This window comes from Lissotriton helveticus, chromosome 1_1 (genome assembly GCF_964261635.1).
Source record: "Lissotriton helveticus chromosome 1_1, aLisHel1.1, whole genome shotgun sequence".
Classification (NCBI taxonomy): Eukaryota; Metazoa; Chordata; class Amphibia; order Caudata; family Salamandridae; genus Lissotriton; species Lissotriton helveticus.
The window spans coordinates 965653342-965677980 of record NC_136057.1 but is presented as its reverse complement, the minus strand read 5'-3'; the positions used below and the strand labels follow the sequence as shown (position 1 = coordinate 965677980).

The 24639-nt window shown below is 44.0% G+C and overlaps 1 protein-coding gene across 2 annotated transcripts in view; it reads right to left on the bottom strand.

Moving 5' to 3' along the window:
* PRKCQ (protein kinase C theta) overlaps positions 1-24639 on the bottom strand; it is a 452364-nt gene that overhangs the window by 131390 nt on the left and 296335 nt on the right. For both annotated transcript variants that reach the window (XM_078677123.1, XM_078677128.1), the window contains one exon: positions 20253-20315. In XM_078677123.1, the coding sequence (XP_078533249.1) occupies positions 20253-20315 (63 nt within the window). The remainder of the gene's footprint in view (positions 1-20252; positions 20316-24639) is intronic.

Sequence of the window (24639 nt, the reverse complement as noted above, 5' to 3'; positions counted from 1 at the left end):
AATCCCCCCTGCTTGTATCATTTTATTTTGTCTGAAAAAGTTTCACATTCTTTCTGATGAGAAGCTCCTACCATCTGCTCGTTAATCGGTTTCTCTTAAAGTAACAGTTTTGATCATATGAATTTGATTCCATTCACTTTCATTGAGAAAAAAGTATAAATATATGGGTGTAACATATAGGGCCTGATAGGCCAACTGAACTTTGTAGCACCTTTTGTATTACTACAAAAGGTACTGCAAAATACAATTATAGTCGACGACGTCCTTTTCTTCCTTACTGATTTGCGTCGCTCGGGGCCCCGTGTCTTAGATATTATGCATATCTTTGGGGAGGTTTCCGGTCTTTGTCTTAACTTACGCAAGTCCACCCTGTGGGTGCTGGGGGGCGGAGCTGTGACGGACCCCTGGCGTCCGGATTGCGGGTAGCGTCTGGATGATTACAGTATCTAGGGGTGTTCCTGTCGGACTCGGCAAATATTGCCTGGGAACGCAACATAGTGCCTGTATGGGAGAGAGTTCAGGCAGATGTCAAAACGTGGTCTCGGATGCCTTTGACTATTTTCGGTAGATCTGCGATCTTCAAAATGGTTGCGCTTCCGCGACTCTTATACCAACTGCAGAACTACCCCCACCCCATCAACCCCCGGTGGTTTCGACAAGTCAACTCTGTTTTAGGCCGTTTCCTGTGGGCTGGGGGGGCCGCCAGGGTGGCGCTGCGGACATGCTTCTTGTCCACATACTGTGGTGGCCTGGCCACCTCAGATCTGCTGTCCTACTATCAAGCCTCCCAACTACTCGTCCTTAATGAATGGTGGTATGGCGACAGAGGGGACCCAGCATATGCTCTGGAGCGCTCGCTGATGGGGGATAACACACTGCACACGATCCTTTACTTCAGCCCGGTTGCAGCGGACATTGCCATGTGTTACGAAAATTGTCTTCGTTGTGTGGCGACAGGCGTTGCATCGTATGGGCTGGTGGGGTAAATTAACGATGGAAACGCCGCTGTGGAGAAACGGGCGACTCCCGGAGCTGACTACACTGGCGGGGTTCGATGGCTGGGATGCCATTGGGATCTCGTTGTTGGGCCTTGTGATGTCCGGGACCACCCTCAAATCGTTTCAGGAGCTTAGAACTGAGTTCCGCATGCCCCAGACCCAATTCTTTCGCTATCTACAGTTTCGCCATGCGCTAGCGCCTAGTATTGCTGGCTTGGAATCGCTCCCTGAATTCAGCCCGATTGAAGCGAAGGTCTTCATGGGAGACCTTGGTGATAAGAAGGTCTCCCGTATTTATCAAATGTTGGTCACTCACTGCTCCTCCACCTTGATTCCCCTTAGGGCGGCCTGGTCCCCTAGATGAAGATGATTGGAGGGAGGCCCTGGAATCCCCACGAGGGACTGCCATTGCAATACGGCTTAGGTTGATCCAATTCAAATATCTCCATAGGGCCTATTATACCCGAGAGCGGCTGTGGAAGGCGGGAATGATTGGGTCCCCGGAGTGTCTGCGCTGTAAGGCCGCAACTGGTACGCTGCTGCATACGGTATGGTTGTGTCCTGGACTAGTTGGCTTCTGGAGGGGTGTGTGGGGCTGCCTGTCTGAGGTTCTGGGTTGGGATCTCCCCCGTACTCATCGGTTGGGGTTGCTCCATATACTGGAGGGTGTTGGTGGAAATATGTATAAGCGCCATTTATTGTTGCTGGGGCTTGTTGTTGCCAAGAGAGACCTGGCCCGAGCGTGGAAGGGAGAACAAGCCCCCCCCCTGTGTGCATGGAAGGCTGGCCTTGACTACTGTATGGGGCTTGAACGTCCGGTGTTTGAAGCGGGGGGATGCCCCCGTAAACACTTTAAGATCTGGAAGCGGTGGGCAGATTACAGGGGGTTGACATTGGATCCCCCGGTGGAACATGAGGAGGACATATAGATGGATGATGCCGTACAGGCTTGAGAACTGTGTCATACCTATCACACTATGACCAAAAACTAAATGCTTTCTTTACACACGTGCAGGGGGTTAGGGTGGGATAAGGGGTGGGTAGTAGGGTAGTTGGGCGGTGGGAGTTGGTGGGGGTTGGGGTGGGTAAGGGGGTTACTTTTTTCTGGCTTTTCTCCTCTTATTGTTTGAACATTGTACCTGCGAGATAAAACTGCCAAAATGCTTGGCGGTGATCTCCTGATTGTGGGGAGCCGCGACTATTATTCTGCTTAATCACTCAATAAAATTTGTTGTGAAAAAAAATAATACAATTATAGTTATGTGTGCAGAGTTCTCTGCCCCAACTGGGGAGTCCTTAGATGCAGAGACGTCCGCACACATACGTATAGGAAGTGTGGGGTCGCAAAACTCTGCACGTAGTTTGTGAATACTAAAACATTCCAAACTTACTGATAAGTTTGATAGGAATTCTAAAACAAGTTAAATTGAAACATGCTAAAGCTGCTCTACTCTATCTGCAACAAGCGATTGATCCATTGACATTATGTTGTATTATGAATTTCATCAAAGTGGCGGTCCGACTGAGGGTAACTAGAGGGGGGGATTGATTGATAAGGCCCCCAATGAATTTATATTGTTATTGTTCTTTTAAAAAATAGATTGTACTACAAGCAGGGTTCTGATAATGGTTTAATTGGATTTTAATCAGTTGTATGTGTATGTGCTTTTATGGTGATTTTTAATCATCGAATAAAGAACTCTTGACTTGACTTGACTACTGATAAGATTAAGTTTACCTTTGAGAATCAGGGGGTTAGATTTTAGCATTACATGCTCCGACATGATTGTGGGTTGTTGCTCCGGTCCACTGAAATGGCAGTTGTCAATTGTTGTTTTTTAGGTCTCGCCTAGGCAGCGCGCATGCGCTGCCCTAGGAGTGCCTTTAGCCATCGGTCTTCACTTTTCAAGCACTTGCACTCATGCTTGTGGTGGCACTCACCTTGCGGGAGAGAGCAGCAACGCGGCCACGTTAATTACAAGCATATGGGCGCTGCTCGCTCCCGCAAAGTGCATGCCGCCACAAGCACAACTGCTTGAAAAGTGAAGTCAGTGAAGACTGCTTGTTTACGTTGTGAAACACTTCCACCCATTACTGCCTCTCTTCCATCAATGCTTTTTAAGGTTTATTAAAGCAGCGTGACAGCTGCACTCGCTAAGCCGAATAGTGAACAATAGCAGCCCTGTGCTTTTCTTGTCTTCGGCGCTTGTTTGTTTCCAATATTGGGCCTCTTTCTGCTCTCCCATGTGCCCCCTTCGAGCTCCTCCTCTCCTTCTGCAATCTGCCAGCACCCTCCTACCCAATAGTCGCCCACCACCACCACCACGTCCACCACACCACATCCACCACCACCACGTCCACCACCACCACCACGTCCACCACCACCACCACTTCCACCACCACCACGTCCACCACCACCACGTCCACCACCACCACGTCCACCACCACCACCATGTCCACCACCACCACGTCCACCACCAACACGTCCACCACCACGTCTACACCACCACCACGTCCACCACGTCCACCATCACCACCACATCCATCACCACAATGACCACCACCACAATGTCCACCACCACCACGTCCACTACGCCCACCACCACCACCTCCACCACCACCAGCTCGTGCACCACCACATCCACCACCGCCACCCTCACCATCACGTCCACCACATCCACCACCATGTCCACCACCACCAAAACATTCACCACCACCACGTCCACCACCACCACATCCACCACCACATCCACCACCACCACCACGTCCACCACCATGTCCACCACCATCACATCCACCACCACATCCACCACCACTATGTCCACACCACATCCACCACCATGACTTCCACCACCTCTACCACCACCACCACTTCCACCACTTCCACCACCACCACGTCCCCCACCACATCCACCACCACCATGTCCACCACCACCACCACGTTCACCACCACCACATCCACCACCACCACATCCATCACCACGTCCACCACCACAACGTCCACCACCACGTCCACCACCACATCCACCACCACGTCCGCCGCCACCACCACGTCCACCACCACCACCATGTCAACCACCACATCCACCACCACATCCACCACCACTACCATGTCCACCACCACCACGTCCACCACCACCACCACGTCCACCACCACCATATCTGCCAACACCACGTCCACCACCATGTCCACCACTAGCACATCCACCACCACCACCACCCGTGATGGGTAAAGTGTCACTGGAGGGCAGGGGTAATAGGAGTGTCAACCCCGGCTGTACATGGGACATTTAAGGATGCATTGGGTGCAGGAATAGGGGCTGGAAGTATTACACCAGACCCAAGATACATTTTGAAGAGGCACAATGTCACAGGGGCTCCTGTAAAAGCACTTGCAGCATCTCTACCTCACAGTGGCATACCTGCATGAGCCACTCACTTAAAACAAGCATTGGAATAGCCAAGAGATCTTGCCTTTGGGACCTTATAAGTGTTTAGCCATGCAACACTTGATGTTGTTGCACCAAGGATATTGTGCTGGATAACTAAACACTTATAATGCCAATGCTTGTCTTGCATTATGGCTATTTTAGCATTAAATACATATTAGGCTTTTAGGCCTATAGAAGTGTTGAGTTTTATTTTTACAAATAGTGTACAGACTGGGAAACCATTTGTACTAAGTCAGCAGGAGAAAGCAGTATTGGACTTCACAAAATTACTCAGGTGCCAGAGGTCAGGGAGAAATTTTGCCAGAGGTATTGCAGTGAGGAACGGCTCAGCACTAGACCTGGTGATTTGACTAGAGAGATCAAGCATGCTGAACTGAGTATGAGCTGTACCTGGTGGACGCAAGGACCTCCAAGATCACAGCCCCACTAATACCAGAGAAAGCTTAAGATGAACTACATACCAAATGGTTAGAAGATGCTTTCCTTTGCCCCATTTTAGTGATGCTAATTACAAGTCCCCCCACCCTGTTTGCTCCTGATACACTGCTAACTTTGAGAGTAAACCCAGTGACCAGGGGTATATCACGGTCGATGTCCCTCTGACCTATTGAACATTAAGAAACAATTCTCAAACACCTGAGGGAACCATACTTAGTTTTGAGAGAAGCAGCAAAGTGTGTTTCAAGTGTATCATCCCAATTGGCCGGATTTGAACCAATTGTTATGATTAGTGGTGCCGAGTGAAGTTAGGGATTAACTGGTGAAAAAGTCTACATGTCCAAGAGTAGCCCCAGAAATGATGGAGTGCTGCAAAGGATGCTTTGTTAAATGCAATGCAGTGGCTGATGTTTGTCTGGTAAGAACTGATTGGACTAAGATCTTAAATTGTAAACAGATTAAGGGTGAAGCACTAATTGACTTCCTAGACATGCTTAAAGATATGTCTGTAAGATATTCAAGTATAGCTCTTCTGACGGCTATGACTAAGGAACCTGTAGGTGTATTTATTTTGAAGGGATGGTTACTGTTAGATTGTTTTTGGGGGTTTATATTTTGTGCACTAATAATGATGAATACTATCCTTTTCACAATTGATTCTGCATATATAGGCTGAATTAACATGATTACAGTGGAAACACGTTTTACATAATGAGTAGAAGTGTGTTTATTAATGTATTTTATTTATGCCACATTTTTCTGTTAGATGCCCTCGTAAACAAGATGGATGCCATGCCTGTCACTCACTCTTGCTTCCCCCGCATACATCTGCTCCACACAGGCTCCACGGAGCACGGTCAAGCTGACTTGCAGTAATTTATTTCCACTATTATGATTACATAGAGAACCATGAACTTTCATTGTTCTCTAGTACTTGAAACATTATCCAGGTCCCTTCTGCTGCCTTCTGTTGTTAACACTAGTCTACTAATTCGGTGAAAGTTGAATTGTTTAAATGTTTCATATTAGTTAGAACATCTCCGGATGCTATTATCATGGATAGTTATGAATACATTTTTAGACTGGGATAGTGCATATGTGTTGAGGTAATGACGTTTATTTGTGTTCTGATTTGCTAAAGAGACAATACTTTTGCTCACACCATGATGATTTCGCAGTTTTGTCTAATTTTTTAAGCAATAACTGCGTATAAGAACCCCTTGAGATGCTGCCTGACTTCCTTTTGATTTTGCTGCTCATGTGGGACTTAGATTAATTTCTAATTTTGCAGACTCCTCATAACCTTGCAACTAAGAGCCTTTATGATGTTATCTGTATAACACATATTGTTTAATTTTGTAATAAATCCCTTTAACTTTTTATTGGTCTAGAACTCAGTTATTTTTTAGGTCCTGATATTTATTTGAACTGTTTTTCCTACTAACTGTTGTTAGGGGGTGCCCTAATGCACAATTGAATTTGCGGGGAACTAGACAAGGTAAACATTTGGGATGTCTAAATTTTGGGATATGGTTTTGCTTCCACATTAGCGAATACAAGAATTAATCACAATTTGCTTGTGGCTGAACTAGTAACCATTGGGAACCACTGTGTGGCATCAGAAGACAGAAATAGAATGTTGAATCAAAGTTGATGCCTTTGAAATTTCAGGACATGCAGCAGACTGTTATTGGGAAGGAGAGAGGAGCTGTCTAGAGAGGGGGAAAAAGGGGGAAAAAGAGGAGGGTGAGAGTAGGAAGAGGAAATGGTCAGTCTAGAGGAGAAACCTCTGGAGTTGGAAGATCTAGTTTTCCGTGTGGCCAGTAGGGACACTAGAAGGCTAGCCTACCACTGCATCACATGGAGCAGATCTGAGTGTTACAGGTATGGCCACACCTGGGTACCGTGTTTGCCATGCCACTGGAGTCAAGCTATCCTGGCTGAGAAGTGGTGATACCCCGAAACTGGTCCTACAATTCTTGTTTTCGGTCTGGGGAGGACCTGGCCTTAAAGTTCAGACAGGATTGTTCCCATAGGGAGCAGGGTCAAGACTTATTTAATAATGTCTGGGTCCAAAGTGAAATGGCGTGGTGAGCAAACTAATTATGGATTTAGGCCCAGATCTCTGTACTGTGGTCAGTCCATGACACTGTTCAGGATTCCGTCCATCACTTGTTCTTTTTGTATTTGTCACCCTAAGTGGAATGGATATGCCCAAATGTGGGTCTCGTGCTCGCATTGCCACCAGAGTCAAGCTATCCAGGCTGATGAGGGGTGATACCTCAAAACTTGGCCTATGCTGCTTGTTTCTGGTCTGGTGATGGCCTGCCAGTTCAGGCTGGACTGTTCCAATGGGGAGCAGGGTCAAGACTGATTTGCATATGGCTGGGTATAAACTGGAATGGTGGCATGGTGAATAAAAAAAGATGGATTTTGGCCCAGATCAGTGCACTGGGGGTGAGTGGTTCACACTGCTCAGCATTCTGTTCATCACTTTTTCTTTTTGTATTTGTCACCCGAAGTGGGATGGAAATGCCCAGACATGGGTCATGCGCTCACATTGCCACTAGAGTCCAGCCATCCTGGCTGATGAGGGGCGAAACTTGGCCTAGGATGCTTGCTTCCAGTCCTGTGACAACCTAGCTTGGCATTTAGTGCTGGACTATTCCCTAGGGGAGCAGGGTCAAAACTGATTTATATATGGCTGGATCCAAACTGGAATGGCGTGGTGAGCAAACCATCTATGGATTTAGGCCCTGATCTTTGTATTGGGGGTGAGTGATTGACATTGTTAAGCATTCCGTCCATCACTTGTCCGTTTTGCATTTGCCTAGACGTGGGTCCCATTCTCTCTATGCAATTGGAATCAAGCTATCCTGGCTACTATGGGATGATATCACAAAACCAGTCTTAGGATGCTTTTTTCCAGTCTGTGGAGGACCTGGTTGGCAGTTCGGGTTGAGCTGTTCCAATGGGGTGCAGGGTCAAGGCTGATTTTCACATGGCTGGGTCCAAACTGGAATAGCGTGGTGAGAAAAAAATGATTACTTTTGGCCCAGATCTCTGTATTTGGGGTGAGTGGTTGACATTGTTCAGCATTTCATCCATCACTTGCTCTTTTTGCATTTGTGGAAAATGTGTGCCCAGATGTGGATCCTGAGTCCGCCATGCCACCGGAGTCAAACTATACTGGCTATTGAGGAGTGATACCCCGAAATCAGTCCTAGAATGCTTGTTTCTGATCTGGGAGGACCTGGCCTGGCAGTTCGGGCTGGACTGTTCCCATTGAGAGCAGGGTCAAGACTGATTTTCATATGGCTCGGTTCAAACAGGAATGGTGTGGTGAGCTATAAAATGATGGCTTTAGGCCCAGATTACTGTACGGGGGTCAGTGCTTGATATTATTCAGCATTGTGTCCATCACTTGTTCTATTTACTTTTAGAAAGTTAGCATTTTTTTTCCTAACCATTTGTGCCTTCTGCCAGTGTCCTGGGTCACATGACTGTGAAGGGCTGTGCTGTTGGGGTTTGTGTATACCTCATAGACAGTGAAAAAAATGCTAAATGTGGGCCTGATGGGCCATCCTGCCAGGATGGCTGGGGAAGTAGCTTTGCCTTGCCCCACTTACACTTTAAAGCACACACAGGAACCTGACTAGTCTTTTGTCATAGCAGACTTCTAGAAGTTTTGGCAGGGAAAGGGAAAAACTTCCCGGAAACAGATGTGGGGGTCAGTATAAGAAATCCCCCCACTTTGAAGGCTGGTACCATGTAGAAATGTTGAACCTCCAGAGCAACTCTTCAGTACACTCCTGGACCTGTAGACATTTCAGAAAAAGGACTGCCTTGCTCCCCTGAGGACGGCCCTGCTGCTTGAGAACGGCATTGCCCCTCACAGGGCTGGCCTGCTCTCTGAGAATGACTACTGAAACTACTCTCTCTATCGTAGGCCACATGAGTGACTCCAAGGGTCAGTAGGTTGACCTCCCGTCTGAGCTATAAGGACACAACAAGCTACAGAGACCTTTCTGAATCCTGCTGGCTTCTGCTAGAGTAAGTTACTGATCCCCAAGAGGTGCCATTGCTATCATCTCCTAAGCTTCCCCAGTGAAAGAATATGAAATCCTGGAGTTTTGGGCTCTTCAAGACCATGAGCAGTCCCATTTGTGCCGATGCTCTGCCACCCACATCATCCTCCAAAGCGAAGCTTCAATAAACCTAAGTGTTCGCACTACAGCAACCGCCAGCGACAACCGTCAATGCAAAAGCTGAACTTTGCACAACAGCCCGTATTGACCACCAATGTGATGTTTGATTAACAACTGTCTTTTGATGCCCCACCGGTTCTTCACGCTACAGCGACAACACACCTGCTCTTTGCACTGCAGTGACGACCATCGTAGACGCTCACCCTGCTCCTCGCTGCCTCCTACGCTGTGAACGGAACTCTTTGTGCTGGACATTGAGTGAGACTAACCTACAGTGTCTAATTTGAGCTGGTGGTTTCTGGTGCTCGGCACCGGTAGTTAATTGGCAACACCAGCACTTTTGACAGCTGCCACATGGTGGTGCTGTTTATGAAATTTAGGGATTAGCAGAACAACAGTTGTTTATTAATTGAATATACATTAAAAACAACTAATACCAACCGCTCAAGCCGTTCCTATAGCTTTGGAAGCCTTGAACAGTCTGAATAATCATACTTGTAGCAGTGCAATGGTTAGTAGTTGTGTAGGTGCTGTCATTGACAACACTGGTAAAAGCAATGGGTAATGCAAGCTGCAGTGTTCACCTAATGAGGGCCTTGGCACTTATTATTATCAATTTATTTTTACAAATTAAGCGCTGCTAATCTGGTCCTTGTATCCGGCCCACTTTCCATCACAGTCGGCCTGAACTGGCGACTTTATCTAGGACTAGCACAACCAGATGGCCACGAGTGGCGATCTAGGATTTTAAGAGCTATATCTACCTAACATTTTGAAACTTCTTATCTCTGTTTCTACTGATTGGATATGTTTTTCTGGTATCATTTTATTTACAAAAATTTACCCTATTTGTCTGCATTGGTTTGGGAGTTTTCTTGTGTTGCGTTGTCACTTTATTACTGTTTGTGTGCTGCATAAGTAATGTACACATTGCCTCTAAGCTAAGCCTGACTGGTTTGGTAAAGCTAACCACAGGGTTAAGCACAGGTTAATTTAGTGAATGTTTGTAGTTCACCCGTACAAGGATTGTAGTTGTTGCCTGAGTAGGGCTTCCACCTCTCTCAACCAATAACCTGATTTCTTACAGGCAGCCTGAAAGGTTCCAGTGGTGTAAGGAATACCTTAATTCCTGCAGGTCAAAAGGATCCACATATAGATTGCCTCATTAACAGTAATATAGTTAATGCACCATGTGCTTCACAAACCCCAGTACTAGCTCATTTTGTTTTTACAGTCTTTTGAGTTTCTCACCTTATTTCTCTCAGCCAAATCCTTAGACCCAGTCGGTATCTCTCACCATCGAGTTCCTCACCAAGTTTCTGACTCCATCTCTGTCTTCTTGAGACACACTATTGAAAAACGTCCCTTTTTTGTGAGCCCTAGCTCACCTGCCAATTTATTAGAAAGGTATATACTGTACAAACTAGATTGCACTGTGTTCCGTCCCCTAGATCGGTTCTATGTAGATATACTTGAAAAACGAGAAAATGAAGTCTTCCCCTCTTGTGTAAATATAATAATTGTCAGCCAAACACAACCAGGGGGAAATATCTGCTGATTTAACTGGGTTGCTTTCTCAAGTCCAGCCCTTGCTGCGGTCCACCAGGAAAATTAATGTTGGGTTCATTTCTTCAGTGGAACCAGTGACGATCAAGATAGATCCCCCCAGAAGAAGAAGATATCCAGAATACCTCAGTATCTGTTAAAACCGAAAGCAATCAATCTGCCCTGTGACTGCTGATTTACCTAAGCATTGGGTTTTAATACATATTTTGTCTGCCAGTATAAAACCCCACTTTTGCCGACATGCAAAGCCTTCATGTACATGTTTGTACAAGATAGATCTTAGGGAGGTTAATAATGTGGTCATCCATAGCTTCCCGGTGGTCCCCAACTCTGCTGCAATCCTTTCCTGCATCCTCGCTAATGCAAAATGGTTCACTCTGGTTGACCTCTGGTATGTTGCCTTCCATTTCCCTATATGAAGACAGCCATTTACTTTAAACATTCTCATTAGGAGGGTTTCAACTTTCATGGAGGAGCCTCCCACAAGGGTTTACAGAGTCTCTGTTAATCTTTTCACTAGCCCTCAAGAAATATCTGGACACATTGGTTTTCCACAGGGTTCTACTTTGGTTCAGTTTTTATAATGTTGGCTTCTGTTACCCTGAATCATCGCAAGGTCAACTTGAACTACTACCTTATTGAATTCCTCGGATACTGTGCATTGGTCATGAGATCACTGCTGGTGAATGTCACTTGTCACAAGACAATCAAATCCAATCAAAGCCACTCATAAGTTAGACCGTCCTGTAAATGTTTCTCAGGTAGGCACCTTTCTGCGTAAGGCCAGTGTTAAGCCCGACACCCTTGGATGGTAGTCCCCCAAACCTTTTGCTTTCATTCCTTCAAGGTTCCTGAATTTGGTTGTGTTGGTGTTAGGACTCTGTGCACCTTACCACTGCTAACCAATGCATGGTAAAATAGGCCTACACCGAATTGGCACATTTCAATTACTGATAGGTCCCTAGTAAATGGGATCACATGCACCCAGGCCCTGTTAATTAAATGCTACTAGTGGGCTTGCAGCATTCATTATGCCACCCACTAAAGAAGCACTTTAAAATAAGTCTCAGACCTGCTGCTATAGCCTGCAGTGTTGGTTTAAACTGTGAATTTGACTTGGCCAGGCCTAAACATGCCTTTTTTAAGCTTATAAGTCACCCCCAAAAGTAGGCCCTTAGAGCTCCTGGGGCATGGTGCATGGTATTAAAAAAGCAGGATATGTGGCTTTACTTATTGTATTGCATGTCCTAACAGTGAAAAACTACTAAAGCAGGTTTTCACTGTTGCCAGGCTACCTCTCCCATTGACTATCAGTGGATTACCTTATCACACTTAATAAAGTGACATTTCAGATTGGTGGCAGGTAGAAATATATTTATTGGACTCTTTTGAATTGTAAACGTCTCTTGTTTTAGAAAGTTGGCATTTCTAGAAGCCTACCTACCATGCCTTTCTGCCAGTAATCAGGTTGACATGACTGTGGCTGTCTCCTCTGTGGTAGATTGCTGATTCCCCCAAGACATGGGGCCAAAAGGGGCTTAGGTGTGGCAGGATAGGACATCCTGGCAGGATAACTGGGGGAGAACTTGCCCTAGATTACACTTCAAAGACCTTGCTGTTAGCACACACAAAGGAACCTTACCCTAAGGTTTTGTCACCCCAGACCTCTGGAGTCAAACTCAAGACGGGCAGGGGAGTGGGCCAGGTGTTGTGTCCCACACAAAGCTTGGCCCGCGGTATAAAAGTTGACACTCTCAGACCCCAAATCAGATCATTTCTCGTGGAAGGACTGCCCTGCTGCCTTGCTGCCTGAGGAAGAAAGGCCTGCCTTTTGAACCCAGGACCACCAGAGTGACTCTAGGACTAGCTGGCTGGCATCCTGTGAGAGCTATAGGAACAAATACAAGCTACGGAGATCCAGGTGCTGGTCCTTGCTGGAGCAAGTCCTAGACACCAAATGGTGCCCCCCTCCTTGGTCCTGGACCCATGGTGTGGTGTTAAAGTGGCCTTCTCCTGCCAAAACCTGGAACTTGGAAAATGTCAGCAAAAGCTGATCTGAGAGCCTTTCAAGAGACCTGGACTTACCTGTGAGCTGATCCGCCTGAAGTGCATCGCTGTTGGGGTTGACTTCATCACACCTCCAGTTTCATTCTTTCTCCGCAGCATCCGATATGTTTTAGCGGGACCAGTCGGCGACAGTATCAGGCCTCACAGAGCCCTCTTTAGCTACATCCTGCAGCCTTGTCCTGCTGGGGTATTTCGAGCTCACGAAAAAATTCTAAGACTGAAGGTAGAAAACTTTGATGGACTCGACAACAACCAGCAACCCATCAATGACAATTATCTATTTGACCTGAAAATCCAGCTTTTTCCACATAGAGTTTTTCCGGCCATTGGCTACAGCCTGCTTGTTGTGGTAATTGAGTAGGGCTTCCACCCCTCTCAACTAATAACCTAATTTCTTACAACTGTTAAAAATGGTTTATGGGTTACACAGATAGTGCCAAAACCTTACAAGATTATGACCGTAAGGATACCCCAAGCCCTTGTAGTAGTCTAGCGAAGCTTAAAATACATTTGTAAAACTGAAATAATCCGCACCTGCTGTGGGTCTGCCTGATTTACATTTTTCTGTCATGAACACAGTGGTTTTGCTGTTGGTGTGCTGGTTCAAGATAATTAGGAGCAAGAAAAGCATATTGATTACTTCCATACACCCAGTCGTGACTGGGCGTATCTTCTCTTCTGTAGCCATGACAGCTAACCTTGTTGAGGCTACTGAAATTAATGTGTTGAGTTTCCCTTTTTATGTAGCTGTGCTCCATGCTGCTGTTCTCCTCCTCTAGATCACAAATACCCAGCACCTTTCCACTGCCAGATTGGTACCAGACACAATATAAGTTTCTTTTGTTATCTGTCTCACATATTGCAATTGTCGGATGCCCCTCTCTGAATCCTGCATCCCTTATATCTGCTCTCAGTGAGGGAAAGCCCCATGGTTTTTTGCTCACCACTGCCCACATTACTAAACCCTTTGTTGATCTGACCAAAGGTTCCAATTCCCAACTCTGAAGCGATATACTTTGTAGATGGATCCTGCCTTCTAAATCGGAAAGGGTGTTGGTTGCGGGTCATGCAGAGTGCTATCTTATTGAATAAAAGATTGTTGTCATTTGCCCAATGTGAAATAAGCCCAAGTAGCTAGGCTTATTGCTTTGATTTGAGCAAGAATTTTTGCTTGAGAAAAGATTGGTATTCTGTATGTGGACTTAAAACATTGTTTTGACGTGATGCACAGCTTTGGGTTCCTTTAGTTGTAAAGATGGTTCCTGACCTTTGCAGAAACCCTGATGATTAAAAGCAGTCACTATCTACAAAATCTCCTGAGTGTCTTACAATTAGTCAAACTGGAAACAGTGATTAAGTGTGATGCCCAACAGTATACCTAGGATGTGTCTAAGAGAAATGCCCAGCCTGATTCTGCAGCGTGAACAGCTAATTTGTGTGGAAGTGCAGATGATGCTCTATATGTAGTGCAAACCAATTTCTTCCCTATGCATTCTACTGCATACCCACAACAAAAACTGTGGGATCACCTTAAGGTTTCTGAACCGAACCAATTGTTCTCCATTTTCTTCCCCAGTTATGGTGTGGGTCAAGCTATCCCAGACAATGGATGAAATGCTGCAGTAGCCGAATAAATTACAACCACAATTGCTCTTGCACCACCCACTGACCAATTAGGTGCTCACAAGTCTATGCTCCTACAAAATAGAACAGCGTTACCTAACCTCTTACCGTCAAAAGGGGGATTGTGAGCCATAATCGGGACAAGTGTTGTACATACTTTCCTAACACCCCTCTTGGCAAACATGAACAGAGAGACCACGTTAAGGATAGTGTTAAGGAATTGTATTAGATTCGAAACTGGTTAGATTTCAACATTAGTGGCATATGGTGCTGACTTTATGGAATCTTTAGGAAGTGGAGAATGAAGATCTTTGAGCCCGCAATTGCAGTAATACTGACTGTGGTTATATTGCATGTTTCAGTAAAACACCAAATGTGCATCTTCATGTGCGCATCTGCTAATAAAGGCCCTGTTTACAACTGTTTGCTTGCTTTAAGTGAGGACGATGAAGACAAGGGGCCTCATTTATGAGGCCGTGCGTCACTTTTACGCCGCTGGTGCGTCACTTTTTGTGACGCACCAGCAACGTAAAAAATGTGTCTTGTTGCACCAAATGTACAAAGTGACGCATCTAGGTAGATGCGTCACTTTGTAAACCCCTGCGCTACATTATACCTGCGCCAGGTATAATGTATGCAGGAGGGCATTCTGACGCAAGAAAGGGTCATGGAAGTGACGCAGTGAAATCTATGAGATTTCACTGCGCAACTTCTAGGACTCAAATGCGTCAAAATCTTACGCCTGCCTCGCAGCAGGCGTAAGACTGACGCAGGCCGTTTCACATGGGGCTTGCCCCATGTGAAAGGACACATTGCTGGAGTTGCGTCACTTTTGTGACACACTCCAGCAATGCGTCACTTTTGCGCCTACAGACACGTCAGAAATACTGACGTATCTGTAACTCCTTACGACATGTTGCGTCATACTGTAAATATGACGCATCATTGGTGTAGCAAGGAGGGCGCAATAAAACGTGACGCATTGCTGTTTTCATGCAGTGATGCGTCACTTTTCATAAATGAGGCCCAAGGAATTTAAAGCTGAAATATTTAGATTGTATGCAATTGAGTTATTTTAAAGAGCTCTGCGTCCTGGGAAACATGTGGGGGGCGAGGGGGCTGAGAAACTAAAATCACTGAGCTTTCTTTTTACTTTCTTATTATGAACATGCTAATGTATGAAGTTGAAGTTGAAGTTAAGATACTTATTAAGCGCACGACTACCAGGCGGTTTCTTGGCGCTGAGGATACAGACCCAGGAGAGCAAGGGAAGGCCGCTAGGGCAGAAAGGCTTGTGAAAACAAAAAGGTCTTCAATGCTTTACGGAACTGCGGGTAAGAAGCAGAAGATCTAACAGTAAGGGGAAGGGAGTTCCAGAAGGTGGGGGCAAGGGTGGAAAACCTAATGTATGAATATACGTTATCTAATACTGGCCCAATTTACTTTTGAATTCCAATTTTTTTTGATGCTGAGTAAACGAGTATGCTAATTCTAAAATGCCTGTTGAGCGTCATGTATTCATGAGATTTAGAAACAATTTAATTTAGTGTCATACATTTTTACATGTTCCTGCATTTTATAAGTAATGCATAGCCTCATTTTAAAATAGGCACCTGATTAACTTAGCACTTCTTTGCATGATTTTACCTTTTCTCAAGGACGTCTTGCATTCTTTCTTATAAAAGCTCCTGCAAACTACTTATTAGTTGGTTTCGCTTAAAATAGCAGTTTCGATCACATGAATTTGCTTCCATTTACTTGTATTGAGGAAAAATATATAACAATCTGTGTGTAATGTAGAGAATTTAGCATGATATGCTCCTATGTGATTGTTGGTGTATGCTCTTTGTCAGTTGAAACAGCAATTGTCAATTATTGTTTTACTACATTATTGATATTTTTGCAGTGAATTCAAGTTAGACGTTTATGCCTCAAGAAGTGTTGTGTGTGCTATTTTTCTGCCTAAAATAAAATGTTTAGCATTTCCAATGAATGAGATCAGTTTTTTTTAGGTATCTAAGGACTCCATTTCCGAAAGACTGGAGTAAACGTTAGATAATTCCATATTTTTAAATGTTTATCTGTTTCTCCCTGGTAAAAAGAAGAGCAAGTCAAATTTTTCTACTGCATCTAACTCTCTATGAACTCAAGGCACTCAGACAACACTTAGGCATTTACAGGAGCAGGATCCTGCTTGCACCCCATACAATTACACACTTGGCGATCCAGCTAACTATAATAAACGTCTACCTCGGCACCAGTCGTTGACTGGAACAGCTACCTCACAGTGTTCCCCATAGCCACAGTGCATGCTTGGGGGGAGGCGGCGCTGTAGGCTATCTACATTATCGTAGAGGGAAAAGCATAATCACCATTTAAAAATGTAAATGGACTAAAGTCCTGAAGAAATGTAATCGTGATCCTATCTGAGATAATGTAGGAATGCATCGTCCTCAAGCATAGCTGGCACTCAAATATACTCAGTCATAATTAATGTACTAAAAAGAGTGAAGTATTGTATACTGAAAGTACTTTAAATATATATGTTTATAACGTGATTATAACATTATGTGACAATTTCCATATTAACGTGACTGGAGAAATTAACATGAATTGTCTTATTGTGAGATATTTAACTAGGATGTGTGCAACTAGTATTTGATAGCTTTATACGTATAACCCAAATTATTAATGTGAAGATATAATTATAATGATCATCCATAGTTGTGGCATTATATTAATGGGTATGAGAGGCTGCATGTAATTTGTATAAATGGGCACATATTTGTAATCTAGCGCACTGGTCAAAGTTGACAGTTAAAGTGCGGCCTTATTTATATGCTCTCTATGCTTCCTGTTCATATCCCGGCTTTTTATTTCAATCGTATTGATTCCGTTTTGTCCAAATTTCTTTGGAAACAAAAAAAAGCCAGGTTATCCCTGTCAGCTCTTCGCAAAGTCAAATCAAATGGAGGTGTCAATTTTCCTGATTTTCGTATTTATCACAAATCCTTTTCTTTACGTCAGGTTTCTAGGTGGTTATCGTCTGAGCTGTCTCCTTTTTCCCCCCTCTGGCTCCATATTGAGCATTCTTTATTGCTGCCTTTTTCATTTCAAGATGTACTTCGTTTTACTACCAATCTCCTTATACTATTTCCCCTCTGTTTAAACACACTTCGTCTCTCTTGAAACCTTTGCTTTCCCCATTGACTATATCCCGTGACACTTTCTTGCTCTCACCCATCTCGTACAATTCACTTATTCTGCCAAATAATAGACCTATTGCTTGGTCTTCTTGGAGATAAAAAGGTATTATTTGGGTTAATCAACTCTTCGACGGTTCCTCGCCTTGCTCCTTCCCCCAATTTCGAACACAGTTTCTTTGCCCTCAATCGTTTTCCCAGAAATATTATATTCTTATGGAAATTATTCTTGACCGTTATTATTCTCTCCCCTCTTCCGATCCACCTCTCTCTCCTTCCCCTCTTCTCGCCATACTTGCCACTCTTCCTAAAGCTTCTCTTATTTACCATTTCTTCTCTGCCCCCAACCCTAAACGTGCCATAACTAAACTGGAGCTCTCTTGGGAATCAGATTTGGGTTGCTCATGGCCTGTTCCTCTCTGGGATAAGTTATGGTCTAAAACTCTGAAGACCACTCGTTCTGCTTCCCTTACTCAATCCCTCTTTTTCCTTTATCATAGACTTTATCTTTCTCCCCTTTCTCTCTCTCGCTTTATTTCTTCCTCTAAATCTAATTGCTGGACATGTAGTGCACCTGATGCTGATCTTCTTCACCTTTTCTTTTTCTGTCCTTCTGTAGCAGCATTTTGGAAGCAGGTCTGGTCTTACATTTCACGCATTTTTACACTCTCTGTTCCTTACTCCAATGCCCTTGTGTTTTTGGGGAGTCTCTCGGAATCCTTAAATCTCCCGTCACACTCACTTGGTCTTTTTGACCTTATGCTGGCCCTTGCGTTTCAACATATTGCCTCTAATTGGAAATCCCTTACCAAAGTTTCCATAGGTTGTTGGTGGAATTTACTATGCAATTTCCATAGACTTGATGTTGCTTTTGCCTCCTCCTGTAAACCCCTTCACAATGTTGAACTTTATTGGTTACCCCTTACCATATACTTAGATCAATCTGCCAAACGGAATTACACTTCTTTTTCCTCCGAGAATTTTAAACCTCCTTGAAGGATCATTACTATCGCCTACAAGTGTTATTTCTTACAGTTCACAATTTTCTTTATTATATAAGATTTTTAGATACTGTGTACCTTTTCCTTTTATTGTGCAATTGTTTATCTGTCTATACCTTTATATACGCATAATTTGTCATAACAGGTTTCTATTTCCTCTTTCTCCCTCCCCCTACCTCCCCCCTAAAAACTTTAGAAAATGCTTGGTTTCTTAGTGTTGTCATCAGTAGTCTTCGGTTTTTACATATGTTTTTCCTCTGCATTTTTGCTTCTCTACTGATGTCACATTGTTTTTATATATCCTTTCTTTCAATAAACCTTTCAAACTTAAAAAAAAAAAGTGCGGCCTAATGAGTATGTCGTGCTATTTCATCTTAGCTTAATGTTCTTTGTTTCTGTGCAAGCTCACGTCATAATCTCATGTTTTGTCTATATTTAGCCTTTTGCTGTGGAATGTTTTGTCTCATTTTGTTTTTACTGCAGGTGTGGAGAAGCTTCATTATTTAGAATAAAGGAGTTTTATCTTGGTAGATAGCAAAGCATGAGAAGAAGGAGTCGCCGAGGAAATCGCAGTAACAAGCGAGGAGAGGAGTTCTCTTGGGAGACGAAGGAACACTGATGAGACGAGATTGTGTTTAATCTAGGTGGGACAGGTGCTGAAAGTATGTAGTTGTGCCAGAGCGGTGAACATTTCCAAAAAAGACGCATGGCAGTGTAAATTCGAATGCAGTTGATATTATGTGCTGTGTTTAGTGAGGGATAGACCCTCATAGGGTTTTTGCAGAGAGCAGACCTATGCTGCTGCTACTGTGGCTTTATGCTATTTGACCCATTGTCGGAGTGTTTTCTACTGAAGACTCTGATGGCTGACACCGTTCTCTCCTAATTGTTCGTGAATATGCCCTTACCCAAAGGGTTTAGTTAGGTTTCCTTTGTTAAGGTACTGTAGGGAAAGTTACTTTGCTCATGCTCGTTAAAGAGAATCATCTGATGCAATTTAACCTTCATTTCTCTTGCTTGATTGTCTGAATCAAAATCTTAGAGTTAGTCATTGGCTTTGTACTAGATAGGGTACATCTCTTAAGGAGATATGACCTTATTCTGATCTTTTCATACTTTTATAAAATTATGCTGAGATGGAACTATAATGATTTGTTTGTAAACTTATAATTAAAACATACTAAACTCAGATCAAAGAGTCGAGTGGATAAATCTGTGTCTATCATGGGTGCATTGTATTGGGATGATAACCAGGGATTTTTCCTTTCACTGCTCACACTTCTAGACAAACTTGTCCACTCTGGAGAAATTGTGTAAATGGGCCTAGACTTTAAGAGTCCCACTTCTGCTTCAAGGCAAACGCAAATTCTCTCGTTGGAATTAAGCAATAGTCTACTTTACACAAGGTGTATGCTTTTCCCCAATCCTGCTTTGTCTAAGAGCAAGCCCATTTATGACATCTTCCATCTTTGATCAATAACATTTTGATATTTTCCACAGGATTCATCACAAATTATTTTTTTATTTACAATCTGTTACTTTAATTAGGTGCAGGACATATTATTTGTTTTAATCTATCTGTTTTCAACACACTCTGTATTAACACCTAAACATTGCCTTTAGGGAAAAAGAATAATAATTATTTAAATACAACATATTATTAACTGTGATGAAAACTTTATGTGGAATGCATTACCTGTAAACTACTCCTTTAGAATGGAGAAACTGCAATCCACAAACAATCTCGGCAGCATAGAACCTGCAATTAAACAGAAGGTGCATATCAGGATAAGTTATTCAATGCTTTTAAAATCAAGAGATTACACACAATTTTGAGTTTGAAGATGGGAACATGAAATGTATAAAAATAAGAAACTGCTAGGCTTGTAACTGAAGTATACAGGACCGATTGCCACAATAAGATGGTGTGCTGATGCCCGGTGTAAATTTGGCAAAACATATGAATTAAGCAATATATCCAAGAAGGGGAGGGCAGTCCAAAGTAGTTAATTACTGGGGTGGCATCAGACAGCGGCGGCTCCGCCTCAATGGCGGAGGAGCATTGCCTCACCCTGCCAGCAGCCCAACAAAATGAAAAATAAAATGATATTAAGCGCTTTTCTATTATTGTTTTATTTTGGCTGTCAGAGCTGAGGTTTGGGGGTGGGGCTAGTGATGACAGGCTGGTGAAGGAGTGTTTGGCACTGTAATCAGTGTGCAGGATGGTTTGGTCGGCCGTCTTAGGCCGGCCAAACAGTAATGCGCACTGAAGCTCTCTTCAACCCCAGCTGCGATGCTGGGTTGGAGAGAGCAGGCACAGGTTGCCAGTCTACCTGGGATCGCTAATCTACGGCACTCAGGCCAATATTGATGCTGCTTTCATGCAGCATCAGGATTGGCTGCAGGGTATTCTGGGAGCCTGTGCCTGCAGTGCAAAGAGCTATTTCTAAGCATCAGAGCCAGATTGGAGCGTGGATGCAGGTAAGTTATTTTTATGTATTTTTAAAATGTTGCTGTCCATCCCCAGTTTCTCCCTCTTCCAGCCCTGCGACTTTGCCCAGATAATGGCAGCTACTGGATTCCGAGGGCCCAGAGGAAATGTAGCGGGCTATACTCCACCACAGTCAATAACAGCCTCAGAGTGACTTCCCCTCTTGGATAATGCAGCTTTTGTAAACCAGACCCTTATAATGTGTGGCGAAATTCACAAATTGTTTGCTAAAGGGTATTTTTCATGGAACTACTTGAATGGGATGTTAGAAAAAATATAACTGTTTGGATATTTGGGGGATAATACGGTTTTGTCATTTTTATCACATTGAAATACATTGTACTAAATTCCTAGTTTTAGGGGTCACAAAAAGAGACAAATACAGAGGATACTAACAGATTTTGGTCAAAATGTAAACCATTTGTTAGTGATATCTAATTAATTTTAGGAACTGTGGTGAGGTGATTTTATCCTGCGAAAAATGCTGATCATTTGCTGGAGATTGATGAACCATGTTTAACAAAAAACTGTTTTCTGTCATGAATTTCTCATAGAGTCATGGAATGTTCCTCAGATTCTAAGATTAGAACACATTTTCAATTTTCCTCAGTCATATGAGGAAAATGTGACATGCTGAGCAAAACAAAGACTTCAAACACCACCAGCAGTCTGTGATGAGGACACATTTTCTAGGGGTGGCTGGTAAAGTTTGAATGTGAAACCGATAATGAAACCATGAATTTGCCTGAGTCAGTGAGCGAGCATGACTGTCCTGAGGGGGCATCAAGCCTGGGGTCCTACAACAAGTAGAAATCCCCTAATTTGAACTCTGGTCTTTTAGTTTAATAGAAAGCCACCTAGTCACTAGGAAAATCACCTCATTTATTTTTACTTTAAGTTGTACACTTAGCCGCAGGTAGCTGCAATATTACCCTGCAGGTGCTTCCGGCTGTTTTTTAGGCACTGATGAGACTTGAGGAACACTGTGCCTCTAAGTGTCTCTGGTCTAGTCGAACATGCCGAGTTTTAAACACTAGAGTTCCACTTATTTTCTATGCTCACATAAAATTGGATTGTAAGAGGACTGAAATAGGGAGATTCCTTCTCGGGGATGATTACATGCATGACAATTCACTCTAATAATAATTATTGCAAGCAAATGGGCTCAGGCAAATACATGCTTATTGTGGGAGAACCAATGAGTTCACACAATATTAAAATATGAATCTATTTTTGCCGTGCAAGATGCATGCACTTGATTTTTGATTTGGCAAGTTGTATCCAATACAGCTCGTGACTGGTCAATATTCACTCAACTTCATAGGGCACTGCAAGGCATCCCTGAAAACTGGTGATATGTTCAAATCATGCACCACAACTCTTGATCCTTGACCACAGAGCCTGTCACTGCCTAATCTAGGGTAATGGGTTAAAAGGAGGTTGCTGGGTCACTTCTTTTTGTGTGCTTCGAGTGGGTACTCTTTCTCTGTGTTTCGAGTGTTTGTTTGGTGTGTCTGATGTGTATTTTCTGTGTGGTGCCTTATGTAGGTTTGTATTTCTGTAGTGTATGCCTTGTGAGAAACAGCACTTTGTGCATTCAGTTTTAGAAGTTTGTGCTATATTTCCATCCCTATTAAACTATGAAAGGCCCCATTAAGTGTATGTACAGTATCAGTGGCCCAGATAGGCACTTTGCCGCCCGTGGCGGTCTCTGCCTTTCCAGCCCTGCAGCCCGTTGAACAGTGAGCGGGGGTGCTGGCGATGAATCTTGCTTTTGCCGTCCGGCAGCAAACTCATGTGAGGGGGGAGCCGCCGCCCCCAAAACTTGGGCCCAGAGGGGCGGACCGCCCTCCCTTGCTACACCACTGGACAGTATAGACCTTCACTGACTAATGGCCAGTGAACAGAATAACTGAACACACACTGTGCATAGTCCTAGCCTTGTGCTGAAGGGGACTATACATGTTCACCCACAAGGGAGGGTAACACAGGCTAGATTATTGGCTATTATACCATGCTATTTTAAAAATGTTGCTTCATATTTTTAGGGTCAAGGCTGCGACAGCATGCGTTTCGCTTGTAAGACACTTTTGTTTACAAAAAGGGCTTGGAGCCTGACCATTGTGTACCATTTATTAGCTACAGTGGTGCTCTTCTTTGCAGCTTCCTTAATAGGCTAGTGCAGGCCAAACAACACTTTCAATCCTTTAATGGCAACGCGTGCACGTGTGGCTATTCACTTGCGGGAGCAAGCGCCACCATATGGTAGCAATTATCACTCCCGCAAATGAATCTTGCAGCCCCCCTCCCCCCTGCTGCCGCGCGCGCCTGCCCCTGCTCCCGACAGCCTGCCATGCTTGTTGTTCATGCTGACAGCAAGCACCTGGGTGTGCTGTGCAAAGCTATCAATGCTGCCCGCCCCCTCCCCTCTCACTGCTTCCCCCAGCCCTGCACACACTCACACACCCGCGGGTTTAAATACATGCAAATATATGCTGCCATTATTGTGAAGATCAGTTCTGTAAACACAAGTCTTTTTGTATTCATGACCTACCGCCCCCTCCTCCCTCGGCGCGCCGTCTTTCTCTCCCTCCTCCCCCTCTTCGCCCCAATCTCCATCGAGACACCAGAGGTCAAGTGGATTACATTATTATCCCTTTACCCTGTGGATCTGAAAAGAAAAAATGAATTAGCCCCATCATTGATAGGGTGAAATAGAACAACAGCTAGTATTTTTTTTCTTTTAACAATGTCTTTTGAAACTCCATGCGACCTAAGGAAGAGACCATTTAACGTTTCTGGAGCACGTGGGAAAGGCCCCTTCTGAGTCGTTAATTTGCAACAGAGCCTGCTTCACGAACTGTAATCACTTTACAGCTCGAATGTCTACCTCCTTTTAAAACAGGGCTAATTAGTCGACAAGCACCGAAAGCAGGGTGTGTTGGCAGGATAAACTCACAAATGTGCAAACAATGGGCCTAAATAAGAAACTCTTCAACAATAGATGTGGGTCGGCTATCCCACGGCTGCGGATATGCCAGAGACTCCTGTAATATACATGTAGGCAGAAGGTGGGGGAAGGGAGGTGTTTGGGACATCCCGCATCCGTCCTATAGATTTTCAAACAATTTTGCCAGAAACAAGTGGTACTTTGGTGCTTACCGGGCACTTAAAGGAGTATAACATCTCCATACAGGAAAGGCCACTAAACAAATGTTCCCAGCACGGTCTTACAATAAAAGGTGAAACCGCCCCTTTAAATGCTCTGTTCAGTGTTGCGCTTAAAAAACTGAAAAAACACATTTCTCTATTAAGTTTTTTAAAGGTTTACAAGAGTCAATTGCCAACAATCCATCACGTGCATTCGCTGTGATGAGCTTTGAGTTGCAGATCAAATAAATACGTTTCACGTTGACCTATTTTTACTTAATCCACAGGGACTGAGGCAAACACCCACTAATGTGTTTTCACTTACTACTATTTAGATAAAATGGTACCCTACAGCCAGATGAAGATTGGAGTAACGCTTACTTGACTGGAGTAATGCGTGTTTACTTTCATTCGATTAAAGTGCAATATTGTTTTGTATTCT